Source organism: Lampris incognitus, chromosome 20 (genome assembly GCF_029633865.1).
Source record: "Lampris incognitus isolate fLamInc1 chromosome 20, fLamInc1.hap2, whole genome shotgun sequence".
NCBI lineage: Eukaryota > Metazoa > Chordata > Actinopteri > Lampriformes > Lampridae > Lampris > Lampris incognitus.
The window spans coordinates 25,291,627-25,316,963 of NC_079230.1; the positions used below are offsets into that span (position 1 = coordinate 25,291,627).

The window sequence follows — 25,337 nt, forward strand, 5'->3', positions numbered from 1 at the left end:
GAAAGGGGACATGTTGGGTGGTGGTAAGTTGAGGTGATTAAAGGACTTTTTGACTCTTTCTCTGTTTCTGCAGGGACATTTCTAGGTCAGTTCTGACCTTCAGTTCTGGCTTCTTCTTTTTTTATTTGCCCACCATTTTTCTTGTCAGTCTGATTTCCCGTCTCCATTTCTGTCGGTCTCTCTCAGACACACACGTGAGTACACATGGAAACAGCAGTTTCTCAGGACTTCCAGAGGAGCTCGGGTGCGAGCTTTACCGGGAGGTTGGGCGGCATGTGGAAATTCTTTAGGAGAAATTCTAAAGACCACAGTAATACATTTAGAAACTACAGATGGGTGACAAATGAAAAGAAAAGCCAACGTAAAGTGTCTCAGCAAGGTGCTGGTCCACCACGAGCCTCCAGAACCTCTTCAGTGCTCCTCGTCACACAAGTCTCTGAACTCTGCTGGAGGGATGAGCACCATTCTTCCAAAAGATATTCCCTCATTTGGTGTTTTGATGATGGTGGTGGAGAGCGCTGTCCAACACGTAGGTCCAAGCGCTGTCCAACACGCACTGGGTGACTTTGAAGGCCGTAGCAGATGATTTACATCATGTTCATCCTCATCAAACCATTGAGTGACCCCCTTGTACCCTGTGGATGGGAGCATTGACCCTTCCCATCAGGATAGAAATGTCTCATCATAGGATAAAGGCGATCACTCAGAATAACTTTGTGAATGGACTGCATTTATACAGCGCCACTCTGAGCCCTTTACAGTGCATGTCTCACATCCACCCGTTCACACACACATTCATACACTGATGGCGGAGGCTGCCATGCAAGGTGCTCATCAGGAGCAGTCAGGGGTTCAGTGTCTTGCTCGGGGACGCTTCAACATGTTCTCCAGACGAGCCTGGGATCGAACCAGCAACTTTCCGACCCGCTCCACCCTCCTGAACCGTGCCGGGAGGTGGAGCGTATTGTATTGATTTGCAGTGACCCTCTCCTCTAAGGGTACAAATGGACCCAAACCATGCCAGGAAAAAGCCCCCAGAGCATAACGGAGACCCGGACCCCCTTGCCGTCGGGGTCCGGGATTCAGGTTTCTGCTTTCACTTGTCACCCGTCGGTATATCAAGTGAGAAGCTCCTATTGAAGCTGCTGCAGCGTCTGTGTAAAAGATCAACATGTTAGTTTGTGATTTAATACTGACCTTAAGAGAGAAACAAACGCTGTCACCATCTGCCAAATCTTGCAGTAGACTAGAGACGTGCTCCTCTAGAAATACTACACGTACACTTACTGCGTAGATTGTACTTTGGACCCAACCGAGCTCAGTCATTACTGACACGAGCGTTGTGGAGGACTGCCTCTTTCACATGTCAACAGTGCTGTTGTCAGTGACAGGTGGTGCAATGCGAGCCTGCAGAATTATGTTGGCTAGCAAAAGAGCGGTGTCGTTAATGAAATCGATGTTTTCCCCCCCCGTCCATATTTATGTAAATGAACTACGGTTGTACACTTTACAAAGCTTCCCAAATTAGAGGGCAAGCCTCTGAAACCACTCGAGCATGTGTCATTACTCTAGAGTAATGCAACAACTTAGAATTTATAATTCATAAATATTGATTTATACACACACACACACAGACACACCTTATGCGGTGGTCTTCCTCTCATCTTGTCCTTTGTCCTCTTGTTCTAGCCTTCTTTTAATGACGTTTGTTCAACAACTCTTTCTCTTATCCATATTTCTCATCCTCCCATCCTCTCCTTTTCTTATCCACCTTGTTCAGTACCTCCTCCTTCTTCCCTCTTTCCATCCCTCCCGTTCCCCTCCTTGCTCACTCCTCTCCCTCGGGGGACCGACTAACAAGCGCCTGTGCACCTACAGGGGGGAGGATGGGAACGGGGGCGTTGGATAAGATCATGCAAACACTCGTGTCCCCACCGCCCCCCCACCCCCACCCCCACCATGCATCATGTATGAGAGCAGCGGCTCGGAGCTGGTTTGACCTCGGTGACACGCTGCCTTAAACACCCCTCTCTGTAGCACTTAGGGGCCTCCTCCTCCACCACCTCCTCCTCCTTCTCCTTCCCACAGCTGGACCAGACAACCCAAAAACGAGTCATCCTTTAGTGCCGTGTCGAACCCACTAAGACAGTAATACTCTGACCTCTCCTTCACCGAGACGATGCTGTTGAGAGAGAGAGAGCGAGGGAGAGAGCGAGAGAGAGAGGGAGAAAGAGAGAGAGACCAACAAAGATTAATAGCTGCTTTTTTACTTCCGACGGCATGGGTCTCACCATTTTCTAGTGTGTGTGTGTGTTTGTGTGAGTTTTGGGGTGTTTGTGTGTATGTTACATGGGTGTGTGCTCGAGTTTGAGTGCATGTGAGTCTTTCCATGTGTGTTTCGATTTTTGTGGACACGTGCAAGTTTTTGTTTTGTTTTTTGTCTGTGTGTGTGTGTGTGTGTGTGTGTGTGTGCTCCTTAATGATCTTATCGTTCTTTGCTGAGGTCTATAGCGAGTTGTGTGTCTTTACCAGGGCTGTGTTCACGGTGGAGCTGTATCTGCACACAGAGAGAGTGCTGATGGTGGGTGCTGAGACACAGGACACCCAACAAGACTGGCTCCGGGCTCTCGCTAAGGTGATACACCCCCCCCCCACACACACACACACACATACACACACCACACATCGAGACACACAAATGCACCACCTGCGCTTTATTTCCCCTCCCTTTTATGATTGTTTTGCACTCGAGATACCGAGAATAATGCCAGTGCACGTACACTTACAAATGTGCATGGCACAGTATCGCGGTAGATCCATCCTGTGCCATCCTGTTGTGTATAGTTCAAACCCAGCCCATCACAATCACACTCACATGCAGGTACACACACACATAGGCTGTTATATTTCCACACTATCTATTCAGTCAGGCCCCCACTGCCGCTGCCTCTCTCAGTAAAACAAATTGTTGTGCCGTCTCCTCCACGGCTCGCTGACAGGATCTCACTATAACCCCGACGTAAATGCATCCCCTATTCCCTCCCTTTATCTCTCTAATCCCAGACAAACCAGTGGTAGATAGTGGAAGATATACTGATAGAGGCCCATCTGTCTCGCCGTCTGTACCGCGGGCCCTCTGCACCGCCGTATTTCTGTTTGAGTTGCACAACAATGACCGGGCGGAGGACGAGGGAGGAGAGAATACACGACGAAATAATTCAGCCGGGGACCAGGAATGCAGGGAAAGTTTATTCATCCGAGAGAGCGATGACTCCATCTGTTTGTTTGCTGTTTTGTCTTTTATATTTTTCTTTTATTTATTTTTTATTTTTTGGCTTATTCATTCCCTCTGAGGGGGACGGTTGAATGGAAAAAGATTTAAAGAGATGTCACATCTCCAGAAAAATGTGCGAAGAGTTGTTTATTCGCACTCCATCCGCCACCATTCAAAACGAAGGTATGAGGAGTTAGCATCTGTCCCGGCTGCGAGGCAATTTTGCCCCATTCGCCGTCGCACGAGGGTTCAGTTAAAGTGAACTTTGACCCACACATTCACACTACCAGCCACCAGTTATCTTTTTGGATGACCTCGACAAAATCCAAAATGAAAGAGTCAGTCATCCGCTCTCTACCCGGAGCTCTACCATCCTGTCTTGCCAGAGAATAGAAGCAGAATAAAAAAAAGATGTCAGCCGGGAGACAGGATATGATGGAAACATCTCTGAGTGACTTGATAATGGTGCCACCCTGCCCTTAAAGGTAAATTTCGGGTGGCTTGGCGGTCTGTTCCATTGCCTACCAGCATGGGGATCGCCGGTTCGAATCCCCGTGTTACATCCGGCTTGGTCGGGTGTCCCTACACAATTGGCACAATTGGCTGTGTCTGCAGGTGGGTATGTGTCCTGATCTCTGCACTAGCGCCTTCTCTGATCAGTCAGGGTGCCTGTTCAAAGGGGAGGGAACTGGGGGGAATACCGTGATCCTCCCATGCGCAATGTTCCCCTGGTGAAACTCCTCACTGTCAGGTGAAAAGAAGCGGCTGGCGACTCCACATGTATTGGAGGAGACATATGGTAGTCTGCAGCCCTCCCCGGTTCAGCAGAGTGGGTGTCGCAGCAACCGGGACATTTAAGAAGAGTGGGGTAATTGGCCAGATACAATTGGAGAGAAAAGTGGGAACCCCCCCCCCAAAAAAAAGGGTAAATTTCACCAATTTTCAACCTTGTTTTCCTGTATTAGTCATAGGGATGGTATATCTATGATGTACACAATACTTGCCAGTGATGTCTGTATTGCCGTAGCCCGCTGTAGCAAACTGGCTTATTTCCACCGTCCGTTGCTGTCAGTGGATGGTGACAGATCTACAACCCGGATTGGCTGAGATGTTCGTTTTCTAACCTCAGCCACTGAGAAACTCTCCCATGATGCACACTGTTTCATGTAGGCAGTGTAGAACATAACTCTGGGCAGGGAAAAGTCGACTTCTCTGTCAAAATGAATTGCACCAAAGTGGCTGTAGTTGTTTTTTTTTTGGGGGGGGGGGGTCCCAGCCCTTTTTTTTCGGGTCCCAGCCCTTTTTTTTTCTCCCCAGTTGTATCCAGCCAATTACCCCACTCCTGAGCCGTCCCGGTCGCTGCCTCACCCCCTCTACCGATCCGGGGAGGGCTGCAGACTACCGCATGTGGAGTCGCAAGCCGCTTCTTTTCACCTGACAGTGAGGAGTTTCACCAGGGGGATGTAGTGCGTGGGAGGATCAAGCTATTCCCCCCATTTCCCCCTCCCCCCCAAACAGGCACCCTGACCGACCAGAGAAGGCACTAGTGCAGCAGCCAGGACACATAACCACATCCGACTTCCCACCTGCAGACACGGCCAATTGTGTGTGTAGGGACACCCGACCAACCCGGAGGTAACACGGGGATTTGAACCGGGAACCCCGTGTTGTTAGGCAACGGAATAGACTGCTATGCTACCCGGACACCCGTGGCTGTAGTTTTAAAAGACTACATAGACCACTAGCGCTTACTGGACATGCTGATTACTTGCAATGAAATGTCCCTTTAACTATGTGACATCTTCTATTGCTGTGAAAACTGAAGAGTAAAGTGAATCTTGACTTACTTTCCTTTAGATGTCGTCACCCCCTTTACTCTGCTGGTAAAAGTTGTGTATAGGTTGTCTAAATTACTTTTCTTCTTTTTTTTTGGTTTGTAGTGTTTTGTCCCATCCAAAGTCGAGGGGATGCTGCGTGGATGCAGCGAGCTGATTGGTCGACTCCACTACAAAGAAGGTCACGACCTTTACCACTGGAGAATCGGATGGTTCGCGCTCGAAGGCTCCTCCTTACACTACATCCCGGGTGAAGGAGACACCACCGAGGAAGTAATTCAGCTCAAACAGCTACAGGAGCTCAGTAAGCCTCTCCTTCACTTTCCTTGTCCTCTTCCTCTCACTTTGTCTAAACGGGCCTGTCTTCAATTCCTCCTGAATGTGTTGTGCCTCATTAACCTCCTACCCCTGCACTTGACACATACACTGAATGGAAACGTCAGTCTCTATTTTTCATCTCAGTTTCAACCTCAGCTTCATCACAAACTACAACGGGTCAATGTTGCATACCCTTATTTATATCAGCAAACAATTAATTGCTGTCTGTTTGCAATGGGGCCCTTCAATGAGCGCCTCTTGAGACCGGGTTCAGGAAGTCCTTGAGGTGCCATCGCACCAGCAGCTCGATAATGACGACACTGAAATAGTCTGTTTGAACAGAATTCAACCTTTATTTCACCTTGAAAGAAAGAGCCCTCATTCACAATGATGTAAGTTACAGTAAAGGTAAATATAATAAAAAAGGACACATATTCAAATAGGAATTACAAAGTTATTAATTAAACTAATTTTGAAAAATAATCACTTCAATCAAAGGTTAATCAAATCAATCAAATTTGGACATTTCTGAAATCACTCTTGATTTGCCAAATTTGAATTTAAGAGCTTTGCATTTTTCTTTCAAGTGTTTCGGCTGCAGAAACCAAAGACCATTTTCCAGTTTCGGTTCTAACTGGAGTTACATGGAGCATAATCCTGTTTCACGAGTACCATGACTGATAGTTACATGTTCAAGAGTAGTTACATCTTATTCAAAATCTTGGTCTTATTTACATATTTTTTGCCATTGTGCCTGATATCATTTTACTCATTGTGGAGATTTTGGACACAGGACCGCCGCTTGACTCAGCTTTACAAGACTGTCAGACACGTTTCAGCAAGTCCACTTTAATCCAATTCTCTGAACCACGTATTTGAAAATGAACATAAAGGTGCACGTATAAAATTATTACACCCAAAATGTCCAATATGATCGTGAAGGACGTTGGTGATCTACCTCCTGGTTCAACCTGCAGGAAGTAGCCGCCTATACTTACCGTAGGTAGTAGTAACCGTCCATAAACTATCCGGCCAGCACAGTAGAGATGTCATAGATGATGGACAGTCATGGACACAGTCTGACTGAGACACTGGGTTTTGTTTTTGTTTTTTTGTTCCCGAAACGACAGGTTAAAGGGTTTTATTAAGATGCCCTTTTAAAGCTCTGTCTTCCCGTGGTCCCCTGTCCAAAATCCTCAAAATTAAGCCGGTGAGTAAAATATCATCACCAATATGCAGGATGGGATAAACTAAGAAATAAGACTCAAGTTGCAAAAAAAAAAAAGAGAAAAGGAATTACTCTTTAAAAAAATGGAAGACATACAGGATGGAAAGGTGTGATCATATGCATCAAGTTCTTCATAAATTTTATGACCATTATAATTCTGTTATCCTCTTTCGATGTTGTATTATGTAAATTGCGTGAACACAACATCCATTGCACGCTGTCCGTCTTGGGAGAGCGATCCCTCCTCTGTTGCTCTCCCTGAGGTTTCTCCCTGTTTTTTCTCCCTGTTAAAGGGGTTTTTAGGGCGTTGTTCCTTATCCGATGAGAGGGTCTAAGGACAGGATGTTGTGTTGCTGTTAAGCTCACTGAGGCAAATTTGTAATTTGTGATATTGGGCTATACAAATAAAATTGATTTGATTTGATTTGATTTGATATGATATGCATTCGGCCCCATAGCAGGCGCTGGTCTGCAGTATACACACAGTAAACCTTAACGGTAGCACTGACCCGATGACGTTTACTTTGGTGCGTCGCCCCTGCTGACATTGATCTTGTCATTAATACTGTCACTCAACATTACTTGCACTCGCCAGACTATTGAACCGCACTCGCAGGAGAGCGGCTGTGTCATAACGCAGAGTTCATGAAGTGTTGGCAGATGGCGAAGATTTGAAACATTTCAATCAGTTGTGCCGCCGTGATGTGCAAAAGCGAGGCGGAGGGGGGACATCAGTCGGATCTTTCAATCCATTTCCAGCCAACTCGGGATCGATTCGAGATGCCGCGAGTGCCCGCCTCCTCCCCTCCTCATGCGGGGCGGGAGTTAAGAAGCCCCGCGGTGCTCCTTCCGATTGAGAAACCGTGTTTGTCACAGCCGGCGAGCCCTTAGCGCCCTTAGGGTGCTGTATGTTTTCTTGATGGAGGATCCAACATAGTGGAGCATTGAAGAGATTCCTGGAGGAATCACGGCCTGTGACACGGGATTATCTGTCATTTACACCGCAGTGATGGCGCCGCATGAAAGGTGCCTCTGTGTACAAGTGAGAGAGATTCAATGAGCACCCGTTTCATAAGAAATAGCTGCACGGTTAAAACACGCAGTACTTGAAATTAAAGATGAAGTCTCGACGTCAGTTGGAAGTGTCAGTTAATCCGTACGCACTTTTCTGACCTCTTTATATTCCCCCCCGAGACTGCAGCGCCGCTGGGTTTAGCTGAACACTTCAGAGAGGATTGGCTCTTTGTAATCTCCGTGTCAAGATGTCTGTCACACAAATAACCATTACCAAAGTAAAATGAGGGGGCGAAGTGACAGATATTGTTGAATAATCATTAACCTGTCACAGTGCATGAATCAGCCCTCCCCCTCAGAACGCTCCGCAAATAAAAAGGTTTGCAGACAAGATAAAACACATCAACTTTGAACTCATTACTCGCAGTTTTCTCCTTGGATTCCTTTTAATAATACTGTGACTACATTAGAAAGAAAAATAAAATGCTAAACCCACTATTGTAATTATCTAGAACCTTCGGTAGTCATCAGGCCAGCATTCAGTTCACCATTTTTTTATTTTTTATTTTTTTTGGTATTTACCTTTATTCGATTGTGATAGTGTAGGCAGACGGGAAATGGGGGGGGGGGAGACCATGTGGCTATATGCTGTGCACTCCAACCATTTGGCTACGGAGGCCAGTTCAGCATTTTTGATGATGATGATGATGATGATTTATTTCCATCCATCCATCCATTATCCAAACCGCTTGTCCTGCTCTCAGGGTTGTGGGGATGCTGGAGCCTATCCCAGCAGTCACTGGGCGGGAGGCAGGAAGACACCCTGGACAGGCCGCCAAGCCATCACAGGGCACAGTGTCTGACAGCAGTGGCATGGTGGATACTTAAACATGTTAAGTATAATTTAGTTATAAAATGCAAGTAATTTTGAACAGGTAAATAAGCAGGATATAACATACAGATAAGCCATTGCCAATCATCTGAAGTGATCAACAAATCCACACATCAAACTCAGTCAACAAATCTCCGTATGCATCAGATTGTTTGTTACACGTTCAAAAAGGAGTAGCAGGAAGTAGGGCCGTGCGATATGACCAAAATCTCATATGGAAGGTGGGAAGATGGTGGCGCGAACCAGCGTCTGCAGCAGCGTCACCCAGTGCCGACCATGCAGTGTCTTTGTCGGCGTCCGCGTCTAAGTTTGTGTCTTCGTATGAAGGTTTTTTTTTTCCCCTGTCAATTTTTTTCTTTTGATGGCTGGGAGAGCGAGCATTGGATCGGCCGAGAGAGTTTCCGGCCCTTTCCTGAGCTGTATGGCCCTGCCCGGCGCTGTACCTGAGAGAAAACACTGAGGCGGTCTGGCGGTGGCCTTGTCGACTGTGCAGTATTTTTGTCTGCGTCTGTGTCGTTGGGTGGAGTGTGGGGGATGTGTGTCGAGGGTGTCTGGCTGAGAGAGCTGGCATTGGATCGGCTGGGAAAGTTTGGTCTGCTTTGTCCGATGTGCCTAGAAAACACGGCCCCTCCCTGGAGCTGTGCCTGGGGAGGAAACGCCGAGGGCGGTCTGGCAGGTCGCGGAGGCGGGGAGGGCTAAGCTAACTGCTAGCCCATGCAGACCTGCACTTCCGACAGTCATCCTGGCTGGAGTTCGTTCTCAGGACAGAGGATTTTTTGTTGGACTGCGTTGCAGGGTGGACTGTGTTGTTAACTGTTTGTTTTTTGTTTTTGTTTTTGCTTTCTTCACTTTTTTTATGTTTTTGGTGGGGTCGTTTTTGGGACATTTTGGATGTGTGTTTTTTGTGTTACACCGCTGTGGGCTGGGGGAGATAAAATGTAATTTCTTTGTGTATGTAAGTACGTCTAAGAAATGACAATTGTTCCTGATCACGATATAGGTCATTCATATCACGATTACGATACATATCAAGATATAGGCCATTCACATCATGATAACGATACATATCACGATATAGGCCATTCATATCACGATAACGATACATATCACGATATAGGCCATTCACATCATGATAACGATACATATCACGATATAGGCCATTCATATCACGATAACGATACATATCACGATATAGGCCATTTGTATCATGATAACGATACATATCACGATATAGGTCATTCATATCACGATAACGATACATATCACAATATAGGTCATTCATATCACGATAATGATACACATCACGATTAGGTTATTCGTATCACGATAACGATACATATCACGATATAGGCCATTCGTATCACGATAACGATACATATCACGATATATGCCATTCGTATCACGATACCGATACATATCACGATATAGGCCATTTATATCATGGTGGCGATACATATCATGATATAGGTCATTCATATCACGATAACGATACATTTCACGATATAGGTCATTCATATACGATAACGATACATATGATGTAGTACATTTTCTGTAAATTCAATGAATAATTAGTTAAATAAAATAACCACATGGAAAGGCCTATTTCTTATTAAATTTTGAATTATGTACTCGACAAATAAATGGTACTTACTCATATTTGATTATTTTTCTCCTTTTATTTAGAACCTTTGTGCAAATTTTAAGCACTCGACTGTGCTTTTGTGGCTCTCATCTGTAGACTCTCTCTGTCTCTGTACTGTATGACATGATTCCTGCATAGGTGGTAAAAGAAGCTAGTGGTGTTTGAGTCTGTTGTGGGGACCAGCGTGTGGCATATTTTGCAAAAGTCCGGTTTTCTGGTCCGTGTCAGACTTTTCATACCCAAACCACGTCCATACGATAGAAGTAGCCCCTCTATTAGGGACAAGCTGCTCGTTTTGTCCTGGCTGGTCGGAGTCCTTCTGTTCGGAATTACCCCGTTCTGCCTTACATTCACTGTCCTCCATGTTTGTTTGTATTGCCTTCATGCACATTCCCTGCTTGCGTCCGTGCTGTGCAAACAGTGGAAAGGGTCGTCCAAATGACGGAAAAAGTGCTGTAAAGAGTGTGAAAGTATTAAGAAATGTTTACACATAAATAAAACTTAAGACAGTTAACACAACACATGTGTTAACACATCCCTATATCTTTTGAAAATCACTCCTTTGTACTTCAAGCTTAATGTTTGTACTTTGTTTGAGTTCCATGCTCAGACTGTTGCTCAATTTTACCCCACAGATTGAAATGTCCATGCCCATTTTTAAGTGCGAGGTGCGGCTGTGAATACAGTCCAATATGAAAATATTGCTTTTTGACTTTTTGACTGGGCGGCATGGTGGCGCAGTAGTTAGCGCGGTCACCTCACAGCAAGAAGGTCCTGGGTTCAAGCCCCGGGTAGTCCAGCCTTGGTGGGTCGTTCCAGGTCGTCCTCTGTGTGGAGTTTGCATGTTCTCGCCTGTCTGTGTGGGTTTCCTCCAGGTGCTCCGGTTTCCTCCCACAGTCCAAAGACATGTAGGTCAGGTGAATCGGCCGTACTAAATTGTCCCTGTGTGTGTGTGTGTGTGTGTGTGTGTGTGTGTGTGTGTGTGTGTGTGTGTGTGTGTGTGTGTGTGTGTGTGTGTGTCGGCCCTGTGATGGCCTGGTGGCTTGTCCAGGGTGTCTCCCCGCCTGCCACCCAATGCCTGCTGGGATAAGCTCCAGCATCCCCGTGACCCTGAGAGCAGGATAAGCGGTTTGGATAATGGATAGATGGATGGATGGACTTTCTGACTCTTGTCAGTCATGGCTACACGCATACAGATTTCCTCAGAAAGAGAAAAATACATCCTCCTACCCATGTGGTCCTTGTGTAAATGAAGCTACAGGTCCATGACTATAGTATATTACAAAAGTAAACCCAGAAATAACCATTCATTATGACTGGAGAAAGTCCCTCTGTGCAGCGCTCCTCTTCTCTCTTCGCAGCGTCATCTGTTAGACATTTTACAGTTATTCCACTGAAGAGGGTTAACACCATCCAAGTGTTAGCATATGACTTTTGTTGTTTTGATGAACACGGCGAGTATTGAATAATTGAATAAAATCCCTAAAATACACGTTGAAGTGTCTGCGCTCACTTAAGGTGAATAATTTTAATTCACTGTGGGGGGGGAGTGATAAATTGCAGTGAGAATACATCTGATGAAAAATGAAAAATGAAATGTGAGTTGAATTTAATGACCTGATCAGTTCTTTCTTCATCTTAACTGGTTCATCTTTGTGGTGGATGTGGAAGTATGGATGCATGACGTAGGACACATAGGCCTACATTTAGAGTTTTATCAGTTTAAACAGATCTGATGGAAACCCCGCCAAAGTTGTTGATTCTTTTCCTTTTACAAGATTTAATTATTAGCTTGAAAATTATTGAAAAGTTGGATGGAAACATGACTAAAGTGAGACCATCACGGGCGTCCGGGTGGCATAGCAGTCTATTCCGTTGCCTGTCAACACGGGGATCGCCGGTTCGAATCTCTGTGTTACCTCCGGCTTTGTCCAGTGTCCCTACAGACACAATTGGCCATGTCTGCGGGTGGGAAGCTGGATGTGGGTATGTGTCCTGGTCGCTGCACTAGTGCCTAAGGCATCTGTTCAGGGTGAGAGGGGGAACTGGGGGGAATAGCGTGAACCTTCCACACACTACGTCCCCCTGGTGAAACTCCTCACTGTCAGGTGAAAAGAAGCGGCGGGCGACTCCACATGTATCGGAGGAGGAATGTGGTAGTCTGCAGCCCTCCCCCCCCCGGGTCGGCAGAGGGGGTGGTGCAGTGACCGGGACGGCTCAGAAGAGTAGGGTAGTTGGCCAGGTACAATTGGGGAAAATAAATAAATAAAGCGACACCCAATCCAGCCCCACAATAGAAATGATGCCGATGCGACTCTTGTGTTGTACTTCAACATACTTGTGTCAGGTGACCCGATTTAAACGAGACAATTTTCGATTCAGATGTGTTTTTAAAAGACAACTGACAATTTCCCTTTCGAGATTACCTGCTGTGGTTACGTCCATTATCGAGGATTTGTCTCTTATGGGCATGTGGCCGTCTCCCACACCCGGGCGTCAGTTTATACGGTGTGGACTCAGCGTGCGCCAGGAAATAAGGTTCGGGGCACGTCGAGGTCCCCACGTGGGAACAGGTCCAGCAAAACGTGCACCGTGACCCCCAAAAGCGCCCCGTCTCTCTCTCGGAAGAAGAAATGAAGTGTGAAAATCTCTTTCCCAGGAATTTTGATACTCATTACAAGGCTGCAAGGCCACAAACTTCCTTTCTTATCCAAGTAACAATAATTACACAGAATTTCCCTGCTGAGCTGGGGGAAAAAAAGCATAAAAGAGGTCTGCTACTTTTTTCCTTTCTTTATTTTCATTTTTCTCTCGTTCGAATACTGACAGCAAGTGTTTTTTGCGTTTACCTGATAACACCATGTTAATAAGGCTCTGTTAAGTTAACAGTGATCTCTGAAGTTTGGGGCTTTGTTGTGCCTTTGTGTGGATCAGAGTGAAACTTCGTGCCCTTTAAAATCAGCCAAAGAAAACTGCAGCAAATAATTTGCCGACAGAGATTATTGAGGATTAATTGTTTTAGTTGTTTACCTCGGTATACAAAGGCTGCCCTATATAAGACTTCTTGGATTAAATAATAAAACTGCCCTTATTTATTCAATAGTTATTGCCGAGGCTCTTTTTTCGCTCGCTAAGCTTTATGGCAGAAGTCTGATTTGATATTCCCCTCGGCGTGGAAAATCGATCGATGTGTTTATGAAAGAAAGGAAGGACTGGCTAGTGGGGGATTTGTCACGCCACTGTTAAAAGAATTGAAGAGACTGTGATGGCAGTGATATTTGTATATACACTGAGCCAAAACATTATGACCACTCACAGGTGAACTAAATAATGTTGGGGATCTCTGAACAAACACACGTGTCAAGGTCTGGGTAGATTAGATGGTAAGCGAACAATCAGTTCTCGTAGTCAACGTGTCGGATGCAGGAGAAGTGGGCAGGGGTAAAGACCTGAGTGACTTCAACAAGGGCCAAACTGTTATGGCCAGACGACTGGGTCAGAGCATCTCTGAAACAGCAAGGCTTGTCGGGTGCACCCAGTCAGCAGATGTGAGTACCTACCGACAGTGGTCCGAGGAGGAACAAACCACAAGCCGGCGACAGGGTGTTGGGCGCACCCAAGGCTCATCGATGTGCAAGAGCGACGAAGGCTATCTCTGCTGGTCCGAACCGACATAAGGTCTACAGTGTCAAAAGTCACAGAAAATTTGAATGATGGCTGCAGGAGAAACGTGTCGCAACACACAATGCATCGTACAGACACAATTGGCCGTGTCTGCGGGTGGGAAGCCGGATGTGGGTGTACTGGTCGCTGCACTAGCGCCTCCTCTGGTCGGTCTGGGCGTCTGTTCGGGGGGGGGGGGGCTAGGGGGAATAGCGTGATCCTCCCACGCGCTACGTCCCACCCGGCTGGCAATTCCACATGTATCGAAGGAGGCATGTGGTAGTCTGCAGCCCTTCCCGGATCAGCAGAGGGGGTGGAGCAGTGACCGGGTGAGCTCGGAAGAGTGGGGTAATTAGCTGGATACAATGGGGAAAAAAAGGGGGAGGGGAAGAGTAGTTATATTTACAAATAAATTAAGTTCTTTTTCAAATAAAACATCTTTTATATATATATACACTACCGTTCAAAAGTTTGGGATCACCCAAACAATTTCGTATTTTCCATGAAAAGTCACACTTATTCACCACCATATGTTGTGAAATGAATAGAAAATAGAGTCAAGACATTGACAAGGTTAGAAATAATGATTTGTATTTGAAATAAGATTTTTTTTACATCAAACTTTGCTTTCGTCAAAGAATCCTCCATTTGCAGCAATTACAGCATTGCAGACCTTTGGCATTCTAGCTGTTAATTTGTTGAGGTAATCTGGAGAAATTGCACCCCACACTTCCAGAAGCAGCTCCCACAAGTTGGATTGGTTGGATGGGCACTTCTTTGAGCAGATTGAGTTTCTGGAGCATCACATTTGTGGGGTCAATTAAACGCTCAAAATGGCCAGAAAAAGAGAACTTTCATCTGAAACTCGACAGTCTATTCTTGTTCTTAGAAATGAAGGCTATTCCATGCGAGAAATTGCTAAGAAATTGAAGATTTCCTACACCGGTGTGTACTACTCCCTTCAGAGGACAGCACAAACAGGCTCTAACAGGTACTATTTAATGAAGATGCCAGTTGGGGACCTGTGAGGCGTCTGTTTCTCAAACTAGAGACTCTAATGTACTTATCTTCTTGCTCAGTTGTGCAACGCGGCCTCCCACTTCTTTTTCTACTCTGGTTAGAGCCTGTTTGTGCTGTCCTCTGAAGGGAGTAGTACACACCGGTGTAGGAAATCCTCAATTTCTTAGCAATTTCTCGCATGGAATAGCCTTCATTTCTAAGAACAAGAATAGACTGTCGAGTTTCAGATGAAAGTTCTCTTTTTCTGGCCATTTTGAGCATTTAATTGACCCCACAAATGTGATGCTCCAGAAACTCAATCTGCTCAAAGAAGTGCCCATCCAACCAATCCAACTTGTGGGAGCTGCTTCTGGAAGCGTGGGGTGCAATTTCTCCAGATTACCTCAACAAATTAACAGCTAGAATGCCAAAGGTCTGCAATGCTGTAATTGCTGCAAATGGAGGATTCTTTGACGAAAGCAAAGTTTGATGTAAAAAAAATCTTATTTCAAATACAAATCATTATTTCTAACCTTGTCAATGTCTTGACTCTATTTTATATTCATTTCACAACATATGGTGGTGAATAAGTGTGACTTTTCATGGAAAACACAAAATTGTTTGGGTGATCCCAAACTTTTGAACGGTAGTGTATATATATAGCGTGAGTGTATGTTTGTATGTTCACTTAAAACTCCAGAAATACTCATTGTAGAACAAAAAGAAAGGTATCTATAGAATCAGCACTTTCCAAGGAGTGCACAGTTGGAAAATATTTCAAAAACGAATTAAAATTTTTTATTTTATTTGTGAAAGCGGCATTCCAGCGATGCTTTGTGGAGACTTCCGGCAAATCCTTCCAGTGGTCAAGGGAGGCACTTCACCTAACATTGTCGATGCTAGCCTGAAGGCACGCAACGTGGTTTACCCTGAGGCGCTTGAGTACTGAGCGATTAATACACACATTGGCAAAGAAGCTTGATGAATAGATTGAAAATTATGACATTTGATAATTTTCATTAATAAAATTTGTTTATTCGACATTCGATCATACCATACATTATCCTATATTTCATCATCGATTATATCATAAAGATCAGATTGTGTTGGTCACATCATGTTTGGTGAGAACATTTTCCCCGGGCAATGCCGGGTACCTCTGCTAGTCCCAAGATATGAGTGGAAAATATTGTTGTGGCAAATGCATTTATAACCTTTTTTTTTTACTTTTATATGGCTTAACCATGTCAAGTGATACGCTACTTCAGTATTACAGGGACCACTACAGAAAACTGCAGATGAACATTTAATATCCAGGAATTCACATTATAGACACTACCACTGACTATCACTGTAACAAACTGGCCATAGGGTTTTGACCCAGTTAGCTTGATTATTATGTAGATTTTTTTGAGCTTGAGTGCTGCATATTAAAGACTTTTTTTCCACATTTCCCATTCAGTTGACTGCACAAACATCTTATAATGACAGGAAAACCTTTTTTTTTTCTGTCCAAGTGTGTGTGTACAGAGAAGGGGCGCTACGTATGCCTGACGGAGACCTGGACTCGACTGAGTGCAGTCCTCTAGTTTGTCTTTTAAGGTGGTTACGGATAATTTGGTTTTAATGCTGCTTTCATGCCTCCCTCACAACATTTGCAGCTCAACAGTTTCTGCTGTGGAGTCATTAAGGTTCCTAGGAAATGCAGAATCTCCCACAACCTGTAATGGGGGAGAAGATTTACTCTATTGTTGAAAAGTCCCCCCCCCTCCCCTCGGAAAATGTGCCTCCTTTGGCAGCCAAAACTATTCAGCCTGCCATACAAGCAGTGGTGGTCCATTTTTACACAGCCGTCTCTGAGTCAGTCCTAACTGAACCAGGCTTCGTGGCAGTTCAGGTGAGCTGAGAGAGACCGCAGGATGCTGGCTGCTCTCGTTCTGGTGTCGCCATGACTTGAGAGGCAGGAGGTGCGTGGGCAGAATTGTGGCTGACCCTTTCTACCCTGGCCACCCAGTTGCTCCTTCTAAGAAGAGAAGCTGGGCAATTAAAAGGAAAAACAGCCAGACAGGAAAATATCCCCTTCACCGCTCTATAAATGCTCGTTTTTATTTATTTATATGGCACTCAGTTTTAACAGATAGGTGCAGATCTTTCCATTTTGTGTAACAGTTCTTGTTTTATGTGGTCTGGTATACAGAAACATACCGTCATGTCAGGAATCGGGAGCATTTATTTGTCGTTTCATTTCATGCACTTGCGCACATGAAATGAAATTACATATTGCCCCCCCCCAGCCCATAGCAGTGCAACACAACCACAACAGCACATATCCAAACTACAACAACACGTATATCCAAGTGTAGATCCAATCCAAAAACTACAAAAACACATTTTTCTGTGCATTTTTTCTTCAAAAAACAAAACAAAACAGCGTGGACCCCCCCCCTTTACAGATGTGATTTGAAACGTTATCTTACATGGCTGCATGTATACCTGCTTTGTGTTAAACATTTGGTGTTTATGCTCTATTTCCTCTCCCTTCGCCGAACTTCCGAGGAGAAAAAATTGAGTGAGATGGCGACGGCGTGCGTACCGCCCGCCACAACAAGAAAATGCCATCAACTTAAATGGGGGGGCATTTCATATTTCTGCACCCTCCACTTATAACCTCGCCTCACTCTGTGTGCCCGGGCCTCTACAACAGATAGTACTCCCGGTGTCTAGACGTATTATGCCGTGCATAATTTGCCACTGCTGATGCAGACGTCGAGTGAATACCTCGACGTCTGAGGCGTTCCAGTGAAGGCTGAGTGTCTCTGAAAAACTTTTAAAGCTGCCATGCTGCTGTTTGTGAATGGACAGCGTCGCAAGTCGAGACACAACCACTTTGGTAGCCCGTCCTTAGCACATTCGTATTTATTTCACCTTCCTCATATCTCCTTTTCTGCGCAGCGGTCTCTACTCACACCGAGGGGGAGGACAAGATCCAGGTTCTGCTGATGGTGGAGGGCGGAAGGTATGTTTGTCGTTTGAAATGAAAACATTTTAGTGGGAGATCGGTGCCATTGAGAGATATGGTCTGAGGTGGTGTGCATCACCGAGTTATTTTTAGCCAGACCTCTCTTTCAAACCTATTGGTGCAAAGAGGCGTATGTCATCAACACACAAAACAAGACAACAAATGCAAGAACTTTATTTTGTCAACACACACTACTGGATTCTATATATGTGGATTTCTTTTTCCTTTTTTTTAATTTTTCTTTCCAATTGTACTTGGCCAATTACCCTATTTTCTAAGTCGTCCTGGTCGCTGCTCCACCCCCTCTGCCGATCCGGGGAGGGCTGCAGACTACCACATGTCTCCTCCGACACGTGTGGAGTCACCAGCTGCTTCTTTTCACCTGACAGTGAGGAGTTTCACCAGGGGGATGTAGCGTGTGGGAGGATCACACCGTTCCCCCCAGTACCTCCTCCCCCGTGAACAGGCGCCCCAACCGACCAGAGGAGGTGCTAGTGCAGCGACCAGGACACATACCCGCATCCAGCTTCCCACCCGCAGACACGACCAATTGTGTCTGTAGGGACGCCCGACCAAGCCGGAGGTAACACGGGGATTCAAACCAGTGATCCCCGTGTTGGTAGGTAACGGAATAGTACGCTATGCCACCCGGACACCCGGATGTAGATTTCTGATGAGATATGCTTGTTTCATATTTCTAAATGTACCGCAACCGACATCTTCTTTTATTGTACTGCGACACTGTGAGTTGTGCACCACTGTGTACTGTTATTGCTGACGGTTTCTGAAGGGTTTTTTGTTAGAGTGCATTTCACCTATGCTGAACAGCGGAGATAATGTAAGGTCTGCTCACACCGCTAAACTCTCTCCAGCTGCTCTGAAGCAGAAGCAGAAATAGAGCAGAAGAGGGAACACATCATTACATTACAGTCATTTAGCTGACGCTTTTATCCAAAGCAACTTACAATAAGTGCATTTAACGTAGGAAATCAGGAGAACTACCAGTCATCAGAGGTCATGAGTGCATCTAAACAAGCATCTAAGAGCAAAACCAGTGCTAAAGTAAAAGTGCAAAATGAGATTTCTTTTTTTAAAAGAGTGAATAAAATAAGTGCTAAGAACAAGTAACAGGGTACCAGTAGTTCTTGAAGAGGTGAGTTTTCAACCTGCGCTGAAAGATGGGCAGCGACTCAGCTGTCCTGCCATCAGTGGGGAGTTCCTTCCACCACTGTGGGGCCAGGACAGAAAAGAGCCGTGACCGGGTTGATTGGCAGCAAGGGCCTCTGAGCGACGGGGCAACCAGGCGTCCCGAGGCAGCAGAGCGAAGTGGTCGGGCGGGGGTGTAGGGCTTGACCATGGCCTGGAGATAGGAAGGAGCTGTTCCTTTCACTGCCCTGTAGGCTAGCACCAGAGTCTTAAACTGGATGTGAGCAGCTACTGGGAGCCAGTGTAGGGACATGAGAAGGGGAGTTGTGTGGGAGAACTTAGAGTGGTTGAACACCAGACGAGCTGCAGACTTCTGAACAAGCTCCAGAGGTCTGATGGCCGACGCCGGGGCGCCATTAAAGAGGGAGTTGCCGTAGTCCAGCCAGGAGATGACCAGAGCCTGGATGAGCACCTGTGCCATCTCGTCGGTGAGGAATGGGCGAATCCTCCTGACGTTATAAAGGAGAAATCTGCAGGAGCAAGCAACCGATGCAGTGTTTTCAGCAAACTACAGTTGGTCATCCAGGATCACACCCAGTTTCCTCAAGTCCGAGTTGGCGTCACTACAGTGTTGTCAATGGTGATGGCCAGGTCTCGGTGCGGGCAACCTTTCCCCAGGAGGAACATCAGCTCTGTCTTGTCCAGACTGAGCTTCAGGTGGTGTGTCGCCATCCACTCCGAGATGTCAGTCAAGCACACAGCAATGCGTGTCTCTACTTGTGTGTCAGAGGGAGGAAAGGACAAGATCAGCTGGGTGTCATCAGCATAACATAACATCACATCTGAGCCTTCAAACAAGCTGCAATTACTGTTTCTGCTCCCCTTATAGTGTAGTGCAAAAAGACTAATTTATTTATTTATTTTTACTTTTTCTCATTTAGTTTCTTTCTGTATGTGTTCTTTTAGGTGTAATGTGTGGCAACATTACTAAGTATTTTCTTTTTTTTTAAGATCCAGTCCAATGCTTTCCGATATTGTATTTTTTCAGCAGGTTTGTCAGTATAAAATAACTCAAGATGTTCACATAATTAAACCATTTCAGAATAACCAGTTTGCTTCTGTTACCAAATAATGTAATTGAATACCCTAATTTAATTGGAAAATCAATTAATTGTGCGCCCGGGTAGTGTAGCAGTTTATTCCGTAGCCTCCCAACACGGGGGTCGGCGATTCGAATCCCTGTGTTACCTTCGGCTTGCTCGGGCGTCTCTACAGACACAATTGGCTGTGTCTGCAGGTGGGAAGCTGGATGTGAAGAGTGGAGTAATTGGCCAAGTACAACTGGGGAGAAAAAGGGAAGGAGAAAAAAAAGTATTTGAATAGTTGCCTAGCAACATCACACAAGTTAGTGAGCTAGCTAGCTATCAATTAACACTCATGTGATCTCAACCTCCGGAGACTTGGCTGTGTTCAGAGAGGGGGCACTAAAACAACTGTAACAAATCACATGATAGCCCTGAAACTGAAAGAAATTACACCCCTAACATTGATATTCCACAATAAAACTTAAAAATTACTGGAATGGATGTTTAAAAACTACTGGAATTGATCTTTTAAAAAAAATAATCTTGTGAGTCCTTTTCACCTCACAGATTGCAAGCTGAGTGATTGGAAAACTTTATTTCAAAATATCATGAGAAACCCCATGTCCCACTAAAACCAAGCTTAATTATGATTTACATGACGGGGCTATGTTGTGACACTATATTGCGAACTGATTGTTTTTCTCCTTCTTCCACAGAACCGTGTACATACATGCCTTTAATAAGCTGGACTTTGCACTGTGGCACTCTGCGATCAAATTGGCTGCTCGCACAGACGGCAGGGCGTTGGGCAACCAGCAGCTGAGCAAAAATGGCGTCCCTATTGTGGTGGACAGTTGCATCGCTTTTGTGACCCAGTACGGTGAGTCACATTTATGGCAAATGAGTTACACTCACACTTTTTTTTTATTTAGCTCACCCTTGTTGAGATTAGTGTGTTCTACACTGGAAATATGGGTTCAGAAGCTGTCTGATCTGATGCCGTTAGGATATTCTGTACTTCCCTACAAGTCACAAATCACTACTCCACAAGACCACAGAGGAATTGTCAGATTTAGATTTTGCCTCTTTTATTTTCTTTAATGATCATGCGTGTATTTGACTGAGAACTGATGGAGGCAGAAGGTATTCCTTTGACTGTGTGTCTAATTTACAACAATGTGAGAGCGTTGGCTGCCTTTGTGGAAGCAGGTGCCGCTGTAGTTAATCAGGATACTGCGTACGCAGGATGCTGGACTGAGCTGAACAGCAGGATGGAGGTTGGATCAGAAAGACTTGGGGTGGGGGGGGGCAAACAGAAACAGATGAAATGGATGAAGGATGTGTATAAATCTGGGACTGTCCCTTTTGTGTCTGATTGGAATATAAAAACGGAGGTGTGGCATGTCTGAAAAAATGCGGGCGGATTAAAATCAGTAAACGGGGGAACATGGATTCCATCTCGTTTCCATTCGTTCACAGGCAAAAGGACGTGCTCTCAGCTGTGGGTTCGCTTGTTAATTTGCTTAATGGAAGCTGTGTACAAGTGACAGGAGTTGCTCCTCCATTTTGGAAAACAGCTGAGCTCCTCCTTTCGTCCTCTACTGGTTCAATCGACAGTTGTGTATCGGAAAAAGTTCAGCTGGTTTCAATCTATGACACACATAAAAATACAAACCAATCGGGCGTCCATTGCCTACCAACATGGGGCTCACCGGTTTGAATCCTAGTGTTACCTCCGGCTTGGTTGGGCATCCCTACAGACACAATTGGCCATGTCTGTGGGTGGGAAGCCAGATGTGGGTATGTGCCCTGGTTGCTGCACTAGCACCTCCTCTGGCCGGTTGGGGCACCTGTTCAGGGGGGAGGGGGAACTGGGGGGAATAGCGTGATCCTCCCATACGCTATGTCCCCCTGGTGAAACTCCTCACTGTCAGGTGAAAAGAAGCAGCTGGCGACTCCACACGTGTCAGAGGAGACATGTGGTAGTCTGCAGCCCTCCCCGGATTGGCAGAGGGGATGGAGCAGCAACTGGGATGGCTCGGAAGAGTGGGGTAATTAGCCAGATACAACTGGGGAGAATAAGGGGGAAAAAGGTGTTTTTTCATACGGACGTCCATATAGACATGCTTTATTACAGCTGGCTCAGCCTCCCACAACACAGTCATACAGCAAACAGCCGTACATTTAACATTTGCTTGTTTTTACACATGAGGCACATGATAAGTAAGATCATTGGCATTAGAGCAGCAAATGTATTGGCTGTTACACACAGTTGCATGCAGGGGTTGATTTGAGGGGGGACGCAAGGGGATATCATCCCACATGTTAAACAAATTGACAAAAACTAACCCTTTATTACTTTCGATCTTTCCATCCCCTTTGGATTAATGGCACTATGTGATTATATCTTAATCAAGAAACATCAGAAATCTATTATCAATATTTAAATTATTTCCATTTTGAAGATTTGCACACCAGTAGCCTTGCCCTTGGCCGCAACGGGACTTCTGCCTATCCCAAAAACAAAACAGTGAGAGGACGTGTGATAAACTCTAATGACCGTTGTTGTGGTAGCATTCTCATAGGCATGCTATTGTTATTGTGATAGATTGATAAGAGTGTCAGTTACCTCATTCCCTTCTTTACACATAAATGAATCACACCTATTGAGTTGCAGCATGTGGTTTTTATTGGCTTCAAGTTCATACAGTTTACAGTATGGTCTGTGATATTCTGTGGACACTGTAGTGAATGAATATTGTCATAGAATGAATTCTTAGTGGCAGCGCAGTGGTTAGCACGGTTGCCTCACAGCAGGAAGGTCCTGGGTTCGAACCCCAGGGTTGTCCAACCTTGGGGGTCATCCCGGGTCATCCTCTATGTGGAGTTTGCATGTTCTCCCCGTGTCTGCTTGGGTTTCCTCTGGGTGCTCCAGTTTCCTCCCACAGTCCAAAGACATGTAAGTCAGTTGAATCGGCCATACTAAATTGTCCCTAGGTATGAATGTGTCGGCCCTGTGATGGCCTGGCGGCCTGTCCAGGGTGTCTCCCCACCTGCCGCCCAATGACCCCTGGGATAGGCTCCAGCATCCCCGTGACCCTGAGTAGGATAAGCAGCGTGGATAGTGGATGGATGGATGGATGGATGGATGGATGGATGGATGAATTCTTACCAGTCAAAATTATTATCAGTATAGAATTACTTAAAAAAAGTCATGCTGTGTTTTAAACAAAACTAAACCTTACACGTGAGACATGTTTTTTTCTGAACCCTCGAATAATTTTTGAATATACTTGGTGTAAGAAAATCCCTCATGGTGAAGAATATGTAAGCCTATATGAATGCAATTTAAAAGGTGAAAGTTTTTACAAATTGATAACTGACTACATCTGAGCTTAGTTATGATCAGAAGGTGGTTTCAACCATCATCCATCCATCCATCCTAAAATCCATCTATCCTCGCATCTCTCTGTACATCCATCAATTTGTCCATCAATTTCTTTCACCTTACCTACCCTCCTCCCAGGTTTGTGCCAGGAAGGGGTGTACCAAAGGGAGGGGGATGCCAACCGTGTGGCCCTGCTCTGGGAGGAGTTTAGCCAAGATGCCCGGAATGTCAAGCTGCGGGAGAAGGAGCACCGACTGGAGGATGTCACCGACACCCTGAAGTGCTTCCTGTCACAGGCAGAGGACGCCCTGCTCACCAAGGAGCTCTATCCTTACTGGGTGTCGGCACTGGGTGTGTGAATCACTATGTTTTATCATAAACAGTGCAGTAGCGTGCTGTGGTATCAGAGGTGGACAGAGCACTGAAAATTCCTACTAAAATAACAGTACTGCTACTTTAGTGATCATTTACTTGAGTACAAGTTAGTGTTGATTAAGAAAATTACTCGAGTAAATTAGTTTCTCACTGCAAAACTACAATTACTTTGTGAGTTACTTTTGTTCCTTTCATGTCTACAAACAAACGCAACTGTAGCTCTAAAGACATGGAAATGATCTTTAGTTAAAGGTAAGATCCACAATTGATGCAAACAGTTGCTGTCCACCCCACTTCTGCTATTGTTTTGGTCAGACTTCATATGTTATTCGCTTTAGTACTTGCAAATGAGAAACCTGTCAGTTCGGGGGGGGGGGGGGCAGCAGTAGCTCAGGAGGTGGAGCACGTCGTCTGGTAACTGGAGGGCTGCCAGTTCAATCCTCCTTGCAAAAAAGTTGAGGTGTCCCTCAGCAAGACACCTAACCCCTAACTGCTCCTGATGAGTTTGTTGTTACCTTGCACGGATGACACCGCTATCGGTGTAGAAGTAAGTGTGTGTGTGTGTGTGTGTGGGGGGGGGGGTGTTAGGCATTAATTGTGAGGCATTAATCGCTTTGGAAAAAAAGTGCTTTGTAAATGCCATCCATTTACCAATGCTGTGTCCCCTTCAGTTCCTTTCAAGGCTTTCAGTTGTTTCCATTTCTCAAATGAATACACAATATTGTTGACCTGATGGTGAGATATGCCATGTTAACTGGGCAACAGAGCCCTCTTGTTGTTGCAGTGCCCATTATACAGATCATACCCTTAACATAATCCATATCACTGGAAACGACCAGGACAAACTGTATGAACAGACCACATTTATTTTGTTAACATGAATCTCCAAAAACACCCAATATCGATAATACTTAAGACTTAATGAAACAAATTCTTAATTTAGCCTCTTTTTTTTTGCTCTGTAATGGTTATCTAATTATAAATAGCTAAGTAGAATACTTTATTGTAAATGAAGTCAAAATAAAACTACCATGATTTTATTGTTCTCAAAAGGCAAGGCAATTGTATTTATGTTGCACATGTCATGCATAAAAGTTATTCAAAGATGGAGAACAAGATAAAAATATTAAATAACAATATTAAAAGAAGAAAAGAAAAAAGTGCCATTACATTGAAAATTTTACTCAAATACTTTAACAGAAGTGTCCCCCTCTGCAAATGGGATATTGGCATCAGTTTTTTTTTTCACCTGCCTCTGAAAAATTAACTTAGAATAATAAATAATGATGAACTTTGTTTATATAGCACTTGTCTTAACAATGTTACAAAATGCTTTGTAAAATAAATAAAACCAGACAAGGCAAAAATGAGAATAAGACCAAAGGACATGAGCGCAGAGGAGGTAAAGGCAATAAATGAATAAGACCAAATAGATAGGAATAAAAAAAAAACAGTAAGT

The 25,337-nt window shown here is 45.0% G+C and overlaps 1 protein-coding gene across 1 annotated transcript in view; it reads left to right on the plus strand.

The window, feature by feature from the left end:
- arap2 (ArfGAP with RhoGAP domain, ankyrin repeat and PH domain 2) overlaps window positions 1-25,337 on the plus strand; it is a 195,775-nt gene that overhangs the window by 134,912 nt on the left and 35,526 nt on the right. The window contains exons 16-21 of the mRNA XM_056300208.1: window positions 2,533-2,635; window positions 5,215-5,413; window positions 17,818-17,881; window positions 20,079-20,081; window positions 20,832-20,995; window positions 23,642-23,854. Coding sequence (XP_056156183.1) covers window positions 2,533-2,635; window positions 5,215-5,413; window positions 17,818-17,881; window positions 20,079-20,081; window positions 20,832-20,995; window positions 23,642-23,854 — 746 coding nt within the window. The remainder of the gene's footprint in view (window positions 1-2,532; window positions 2,636-5,214; window positions 5,414-17,817; window positions 17,882-20,078; window positions 20,082-20,831; window positions 20,996-23,641; window positions 23,855-25,337) is intronic.